The sequence below is a fragment of the Kryptolebias marmoratus genome, linkage group LG13 (genome assembly GCF_001649575.2).
Source record: "Kryptolebias marmoratus isolate JLee-2015 linkage group LG13, ASM164957v2, whole genome shotgun sequence".
NCBI classification, from domain to species: Eukaryota; Metazoa; Chordata; class Actinopteri; order Cyprinodontiformes; family Rivulidae; genus Kryptolebias; species Kryptolebias marmoratus.
The window spans coordinates 26,542,309-26,551,741 of NC_051442.1; the positions used below are offsets into that span (position 1 = coordinate 26,542,309).

Sequence of the window (9,433 nt, forward strand, 5' to 3'; positions counted from 1 at the left end):
ACAACAGATCCCAGGAACAACATCAGACATCTCAGTCCAGAAATGTGCAGTTCTAGGCACAGCCAAGATACTGCGCAGAACCCTCAAGCTCCCAGGCCTCTGGTAGAGGACCCGAGCTCAGAGAATGAAACAAAGACCACCCGCGGATGGTGAGAAGGGAATTTTATATATATATATATATGTATATATACATATATATATAAACATTCTGTTTATTAAATATATAAAAGCATTCTATTTATTAAATTCTTAACATATTAAATCAACAATATATATATATATATATATATATATATATATATATATATATATCAGTGGTTCATAAGATCAAGTTGATTTTAAAAGTTAAAGGCCTACCCAATGTTTGTTTTCTGAAAGTTTTATCAAAATCTGTTTGATGATTCATGAGATATTTTGCTAAGAGAAAAGCCCTCTCCCCTTCTCCTTTCCCCTTCTGTGGCTCTGCTGTGGTCAGTTGACACTCACAGGTGTTAGTTTTTGAATGACTGAAATATCACTGTCTCTGCTCTTTGTTGTTTATCACAGTGTTTTCCCCTGCTTTTTCACAATGTAACATAGCAGTTAATTACCTGAACATGTTTTGGGGGACACTTTGAGTATATTTTAGGTTTTTCACCAAATACAAAAGAAACCAAAAATCACATGGTGATTTGTGATGTATTTTCTGCTCTGCTCACATTATTGTAGTTATGTTTAGCATATTGTTTTCTTGCCACAACACAAGTATTTTTCTCATGCCTGCAGTTATATGAGTAAACAATTCAGTAAATATTATACAATGATATTTAAATTTTATAATTAACAATAAGATTTTATAATTTTGCAGTATGGTGCAAATATTTTCTAATTTTGTACATCATACAGTACATCAGCATTTTTTGGTAATCTTTCTGAATACCACAATGCATCATGATATATTTTCATGATTTATTGACCATGATAATAAATCACTTCACTACTTTCCAGGTGAATTGTGAAATACCATGATCACATTACACAGGGTAAATAAAATATAACTATACTCGGAATTGGAAAATGTCAAATTCAGAATATAGTTCACTCTTTAGGGGTAGTAACAAGTTTCAGACACAATTAAAGGCTGAACATTCCTTAAATGAATGCATATCACCTGCCACCTTTCATGCCAGAGTTAAGGCTAAAATAAGTTTCAGTCCTTTTGGTCAAACTGGATGAACAATGTTATGCTTGAACTTATACAATATTGAGAGATCTTGCAAAATGTGTTCGCGCTAAGAAATTGTGTTGAGGATGACTCTCATTTACTACCATACCAAATGTAGTTTAACATCTGTAAAACTGACTGAATTATAAACATTTTTATTGGTTAAAATTAATTAGCTGTGGTGGGTAACATCAATTGAGTTGACTAAATGTTAATGACTTTTAAATTGCATCTAATGATTACTTTCTGTAATTATTGGATGATTTAGTTTATGACACATTTGCTAAAAAACAAACAGTGATGACTCAAGAGTAAATATAAAAAAATATATTTTGCAATGTGTATAGCTCAGACTATATGTTAAGTATGATGCTCAGCTACTACCACACCAAACTTCAGCTCAATATCTGTAAAACTGATAGTAATTAGCTGTGGCAGCCTTCTTGAATAGGGTTGATTCCAAAAGGTAATCAGTTTTAGATGCATATTCAATAAGTACTTTCTGAAGGTTTCAATAAAATCCATTCAGTGGTTCATGAAAACAGACAGGCACAATTGACTTCAAGGCAACTGTGGCAAAATGGCAAAGTTGTAAGAATAGATCTTGAGCAATCAGTCAGTGCTCAAAGTATGTGTTGGTGATGGCTCTCGGCTACTGTCACACCAACGTTTAGTTCAATATCTGTAAAACTAACAAAGTTAAAGTCATTTTTGTGTTTGCTGTGGCGACAGTCTTGAATAGGATTGACTCCAAACGTGAATCAATTTTAGATATTCATCCAATGTTTTTTTTTTTTTTCTGGGAGTTTCACGAGATAGTTTGCTAACACTACACACACATAGACATAGATAAAATCATTATCACCCTTTCACCTTTGGTGGCGAGTGATAACTAGTGAAAGAAAACACTTAAACAAATACAGTCTAAAAAAATCCCACTAATGTCTGCAGAACCAATGAACCTGAGGCACTGCGATACGGTCACAGTCTGCACTAGTGCAGTTAAATAAGGCATTTATTTGCTTCGTCTGGTTAATGAGAATTTGTCACCTAATCCTGCTGGAGCACACTTTTCTGAGACTTTTACAGAACAAGTAATAGTTTATTCCTACAAATTAATAGACCATAGTAAGCGCTTGGCTGTGTGACTCTTTAGATTTAATGAGTCAAACCATGTATGAAAAACCTTTCATTTGATGCATTCTTCCACTGTTACTATGCAAACTTGCTCCGGCTGTCAAGTCCTGAGCTTTCATGTCTTTAAGGCAAGCCAACATGATGTGACAGTGTGGGGGGCAAAAGTAATCACACTGTCACAACCAATCCTGCCAACACAAACCGGGCACGACAGCGCCATGCCATGTTGTCCGACTCCCATAGTCCATGTAGAGGATGTTTCAGATAGCAAAACTCCACTGGGGTAATAATCCATCTGACAACAGTATGCAAGATTTTGTACTTACATTGTCATTACAGAGGGTTTCAAAACGATTCATCCCTCTCAGTATTCTATTTTTTCTCTAAACCCTAAAGTTTAGTTAGACTTTTAATTTGATTTAAAACAGTATTTTTCCAGAATAATAAAAACAACATTTTTCCAGAATAATGAAGAAAACTAAGTAAAAAACAACAAATAAAAACTTGTTTTAGGTATTTTAAAAATTGAATACTGAAAAATGGTGCATGCATATGTATTCACTCCTCTGCTTTGAAGTCCCAACCATCACTTTCTGAAGCCACATAATTAGCTAAATAAGATCCACCTGTAAGCAATGTAAGTGTCAGATTATCTCAGTATTAATCAGTTCTGAAGGCCCCAGCATCAGCAGATGTTCAATATTTCTAAGAGCTACCACTAAGCAAGAAACAGCATGAAGGCCAAGGAACTCTCCACACAGGTCAGAGACAAAGTTGTAAAGAAGTACAGATCAGGGTTGGGTTGGAAAAAAAATCCTAAACACTGAACATCCCACAGATCTCCATTAAATCTATTATTATGAAATGGAAAGAGAGGGTCATCAACCAAAACTCACGGAGATGATAAGGAAGGCATGAATCAGTGAAACATCCAGGAGCCCAAAGATAAATCAGATGGATCTGGGAGGAGCACTATAGGAGCAATATAAACTGCACAGAGCTGGGCATCACATAAGAATGGCATGTAAAAAACACTGACTAAAGAAAAAAATAACTGAACTGCACTTATCCCTACAGTGACGCATGGTGGTGGCAGGATCATGCTGCGGGGATGTTTTTCATCAGCAGGAACTAGGAAACTGGTCAGAGTCAAAAAAATAAAATATGGATAGAACAAAATACAGAGAAATTCTCAAGAGGAACTTGTTGGAGTTTTCCAGAGCTCTGAGACTGGGACAGAGTTCCACATTCCAGCAGGACAATGAGCCTAAACTCACTGCTGAAGGAACACTCCACTGGTTTAAGGAGAACCTGTTAAATGCCCTGGAATGGTCCAGTCAGTCCAACTGAGAATCTCTAGTCTGATTTAAAGATTCAAAGACACTGGCAGCACCCATCCAACCAGAAGGAGATGCATCAGTTTGGTCATAAAGATTAGAGAAAAAGTCCATGTTAGATGGACCAAGATCATGGAGATGAGATGAAGAAACTTGGTGCTGGAACTGCTGCTCAAGGTGTTTCTAGAGAGTGTTGGGTTTTACGGACAGAATATATATGCAGACACCATTTTTCAGTTTTATATTTTTTAGAATTATTTAAATAAAGTTTTTTTTTTTTTCCTTATTTGAACTCATTAATATTAAGTATCTTTTTTGTCAATCCAACTACAAATACAAAATTAAATTTCAGGTTGTAAGGCAACAAAATACCCAGAAAAATTATGACTTTTTTTAAACCCAAACCAAGTTTAAATATTGCATCAAACAGTTTTGAATTATATTTTAAATATCTTGATATGGATTGGGAACCATGACATAGTTATCTGTTTTTAAAAGACTGAAGTCTGATTGTGTACCTCCGTCAGGCAGGTTGGCCCAGTAGATGACCCTGAAGCCCAGCAGATTCCCGTTCAGAGCGTCTTTGGGAGGAGTCAGCCAGGACAGAGAGATGACCTCTGGAGACGTGGCAACAGCCTGGACATTTTCCGGAGGACGACTTGGCACTGATGGAGGAGAACCAGGACAGCTATGAAACACCTAACACTAGCAGACAGGCCAGATGCTGCAGTAACTCCAGATGTCCACTAGGTTGTAATATTGACTCACAAATGTGTTCAGCAGTAACCTATGGTGTCTGTCCTGCGGTCTACAAATACAGAAGTATTGCACACATGCAGCTTTATCAGCACATAAAATCCTGCACTGCCAACAAATTTTACTATGCAGAGACAGTTTTACCTTTTAAACATTGAAAAGTTTGTCTCACAATTTAACTTTTTAAGTCAAAATGGCTAAGATTTTTTTGATAGAAACTTTTAATCCACAAACTTCAAAACACAAAGCAGGATTTCCAAACAAAAACTTTTGTTTCAAATGTACTTTTTTTTTAAATTTGAAGCACACCTGTCACTTTGATATGAGTCAGAATGCTGTTTCATGTTTCTTTCTTTAATAGCTGCAGCTAAAGACAAAGTTGTCTTGATTTTTTTTCTTTTGATATTCTTTTCCAAAGGAACTTATTTTTCTGGTTTAATAAACTTAAAAAGGAGCTTCATCTGCTGCATGAATCTACATCAACTCAAAGTCAATGATTTAAGCTTCAGCTTTATTACAATTAGTATGCAGTTTTCAAGGGTCTCACTATATTTTCTCTAGAAATTTATGTCCTTATTGGGCACTGAATTAAAGAAACAATCTGTGCAACTATCTGTGAGAAGTCCTTGAAGTAGCAACATCAATGTTCTTAGTAACTGATGTAGCAAAACACCTGATTCCACATGTAAACAGTACAGTGATACACAAAGGACTTCTCAAGATGGCAGCCAAAAATCTCACCAAGTCAGTGGCCATTGCAGTATTTCTCTAGTTCAGTGTTTATTCAGTAATAGCTGAGTCACATACAGTGGTTAGTTCTGTTTGTTTTTTGCAATCAAACTACTTCTGCATACTTTGTGCTATGTTAACATTTCATATATCAAAAGGTTGAGCACAATGGAGAATAGTGTGCTATGACTTTTGGATTTTTTAACTTTTTAAAATATTTTATTTATTTATGTATTTGTTACACCTTTATTTATGTAGGTAATTTCATTGAGACTTGAGGCCTCATTCTCAAGAGAGACCTGTTTAACTTTCCTTACGATAAAATTCCTCGTAGAAGGCAGAAATCTCTTTGGTTTATTCAAAACATTACTTTTGACATCTATTTTAACATACGTGCTCTATATTTGTCTTCTTTTGCTACTTTTCTCTGTGGTTTAACTAATTTTAACTTTTAGGGATGGTTTTGCTAATTGTAGTGTTTGTTCTGCTTGCTTTAATTTTAACAATTCAGTTTCATCTTCTTTACCAATTTTCACAACCCATTTAGCAACTCAACATTCACACTGCTCTTTTACAGAGAATGCAAATTTCTTTAAATTATTATTTACTCATTTCTATTGTTTTAATATAATTGCTAAACAAATTGAGCTTTTTTGGTTTGATGGAAATCCGTGTATGGGAGGTCGTGGGTTCAATCCCCGGCGGGTCATACCAAAGACTGTAAAAATGGGACTGATTGCCACCCTGCTTGACACTCAGCATTAAGTGTTGGAATTGGGGGGTTAGATCACCAAATGATTCCCAAGCGCGGCACCGCTGCTGCTCACCGCTCCCTCAGGGGATGGGTCAAATGCGGAGAACAAATTTCACACACTCAGGTGTGTGACAATCAGTGGTACTTTATTAAAATAAAATTGCAAAAACAAAACAAGCATGTGTTTTTTTTGTTTATTCTGTTTTTCTAATTTTGTTTTAAAAACGAAAAAACAAAAAAAACACATGCTTGTTTTGTTTTTGCAATTTTATTTTGAAATGAAAAAAACAAAGAGCGAACCATACACGGATTGATGGAACACCATCAGTGAGCTTGATGAGGTTTGTTTTCTCTTACCGTCCTCCAGTGTGGTAGCAGCCACCTCAGTGGAAGATGGCCCTGTCCCTGCGCTGTTGCTGGCTTGCACCACAACTCCATACTGGGTGAACTTCTTCAGGTTATCCAGCGCCAGACTTTCTGCATTGTCTCCTGTCGTCTCTACGCTGATCACACTGAATTGGTAGTTTCCACCAGAGCTGTACTCCCTGTAGCCCACCTGGTAGCCTCTGATGGCCCCATTCTGCAGGTGCTTCTTAGGTGGCTGGCACAGGAATCACAGAAGTTATGTAAAGATTTAAGAGCGTGGGGGGGTGAGTTTTAATTTCCTTTTAATCACAGTTTCCAACTAATATTCATCTGATGTAGAAAGGAATGCTATAGTTATAATTAAGTTTTTAGTAAAGGTTGTATTCATTTTTCAAGTATCGTTTTGCTCACAAGACACATTTAAAGAATTTTTGTCTGATGCACTCAACCAACTCAACCAAACTAGATATGTCCAAATATGCAATAAAACCTCAATGCCAAATCTTTTCCTTAGCCATACTAATTAAGAATCAAGAAATATTGATCATCTAGAACTCTAAATGACCCTCTATTCCTAACTGACAGAAACCCAATAGGTATTGAAACCCTCCACCTTATCACTGCAAAATGGAGAAGTAGTTGTAGGAGCACAGGAATAAAGTGGAAATAGGTCAAAAAAATGTTCAAATCTGTCTGGACAAAAAAATTAAAGACTTACAATTAGTTGACAGAATGCATATCACCCATCATGCAAGAGTTTTAAACTGAAATCAGCTTATGATGAGAAGGAACAAAGTTGTTGCTAGTTTGGTCAAACCTTGTTAATGATGCACAATATTGTGAGATCTTGTGAGATCTGTTAATATCACAAATGTGATGAGAATGCCTTGCAACGTACTACCACACTAAATTTTAGCTCAATATATTAGCATTGACTGAGTCAAAGCCATTTTTGTGTTTCCTAGTGTCCGTTTGCTGTGGCAGACAGTTTGATTTCAGTTGACTTCCAAAGTTAATCAGTTGTGCGTTTAATGATTATTCTCTGAGAGTTGTCGCTCTTTGGCCTTCAGCAGTGGGCCATAACAAGGAAACCTGGCATCAGCTAAACAGCTTAGAATAGATTCAAATCATACATTGTAAAAAATATTGTATGTGTACTGTATACCATAGTCTTAACACATATTCTTAAAATTTACAGTTTAACATTCATAAATGAAAACAAATGAACTCCTGAGAAGCTCCACAGGAGCAGCAGCAGGTAAATGCTCAGCTTTTGGAGACTAATGACATCACAGTTATTGTTATCCTTGGATAAATGTATCTGGATAAAGCTATTGTGCATGTTGATAAAAACATGCATGGTGAGATCAACTTACCCTCCACGTGACACGGATACTCTGAGAGGAGAGGGCTTCTAGCTGTACATCTTGAGGTGGTCCATCAGGAGCTGAAATCACATCATCAAAATCCACATTTTACAAAACTCAGAGATTATAAAGAGTCACTTTGTGGACAAATGTGATGGTTGTGTTTATTAGTGGCTGAGGGTGAGGAGAGGTGCTCTGTGGGCGGCTGGCAGAGAGGTATGGGTCATTTACAAAGGCGGTCCAACCTCAGTTTGAAGGCTGCTAATTAAAAAGTTCTGCTTTTAGCACAGGGTCAGAGTGTGTTCAGTAATGCAACAGAACATTGGGTTAATGTATCTGGGCTTTTGCTTTCTTACCTTTTGTTTACTACACACCCTAATCTAGATGTTGTTCCTCCCTTTCCCTCTCATATTGTCTTCCCAATATGTCTCTGTGTGTGAATCATTCTTTCGTGGAAAGAATAACTGCATCCATTTTTTCTCACCTGCTTCATCTGTGGTGATGGTGAGCTCATTGCTGGCCTCACTTTTGCCGATGAGGTTCTTGGCAAACATGCGGATGTTGTATGTGGAGGAGGGGTGGAGGTCGATGATGGTGGCCTGGTTGAGCTGAGGTGAGACATCTTTCGTCTTCTGAGCAGTGTCCCAGGAGGCTGGACAGGGAAACACAAAGGTTTATTAAAGATGCTGATGCATATTGAAGCACCAACATTTTGTGAAGATTGAGTCAGTATTTACACTTCTGTTTTACGGTTTATTGTTTCTTCTGAACATTTTATTCAATCACACAACTTCTTTGTGCTATTTTAACCATTTATATTTCAAAATGTTCAGCTCGGTCAGCAATAGTATCCCAAGACTTTTGTTTTTTGTAACTTTTATACTATTAAAAAAAAATAATTTATTTATTTAACTTTTATTTATAAAGGTAATCACATTAAGACACAAGATCTCATCCTCAAAAGAGACCTGTTTAACTGTATTTAAAATATAAATGCCCATAGGAATACAATGAAATCTCTTAAATTATGTAAAAAAAACATTGTACTCTTTAAAATGTGTTTCACCATACCTTATTTTAGTATTTTTATACTACTTTTAACTTTTAGTCATTATCCTGCCATTTTTAGCAACCACTTTGGTGCTTTTAGCTATCATTTTGTACTTTTAGCTACTGCTTTGATAATTTTACCTTAAATATCTGATTTGCTAATCTTAGCTAGTATTCTATTGCTTTTAGTTTTCAGCTTGTGTTCAGCTTATGTCAGCCTGTGCTCTGGTCATTTTAGCCTGTATTCTGTTCATTTTTAGAAGTTTCAGCCTCTTCAGCAAATTTTCAGCAAGGTCATTCACATTAAATTTTCACAGAAAATGTGAAAAATTTCAAAAAATGTGTCTTGTATTTCATCATGCAGCTTTAAAATGAAACACGCACATTAATGTGCAGGGCAGTTAGGAATAATGTGTTGTGACTTTTGGTATGGGTATGCCACACAATGTGGACAAAATCTGCAAAAAAGTAGGGGAAAAAATTTATGGAGATCGACGGGAGTTTGGTCAAGGAGTCTGTGAGTCATACTTCAAAGCAGAACATCTTTCAAAGTTTAAACAGATCACAGAAAGTTAGACTTCATACAGGTGCTGGTCATAAAATTAGAATATCATGAAAAAGTAGATTGATTTCAGTAATTCCATTTAAAAAGTGAAACTTGTATATTATATTCATACATTACATACAAACTCATATATTTCAAATGTTTATTTCGTTTAATTTTGATGATTAC

The 9,433-nt window shown here is 35.9% G+C and overlaps 1 protein-coding gene across 2 annotated transcripts in view; it reads right to left on the bottom strand.

Annotated features, from left to right (window-relative positions):
* Positions 1-9,433, bottom strand: part of dscama (Down syndrome cell adhesion molecule a) — a 189,155-nt gene that overhangs the window by 19,451 nt on the left and 160,271 nt on the right. For both annotated transcript variants that reach the window (XM_017436414.3, XM_017436415.3), the window contains exons 15-18: positions 8,135-8,302; positions 7,660-7,730; positions 6,275-6,518; positions 4,197-4,343 (exon numbers count right to left, since the gene is read on the bottom strand). In XM_017436414.3, coding sequence (XP_017291903.1) covers positions 4,197-4,343; positions 6,275-6,518; positions 7,660-7,730; positions 8,135-8,302 — 630 coding nt within the window. The remainder of the gene's footprint in view (positions 1-4,196; positions 4,344-6,274; positions 6,519-7,659; positions 7,731-8,134; positions 8,303-9,433) is intronic.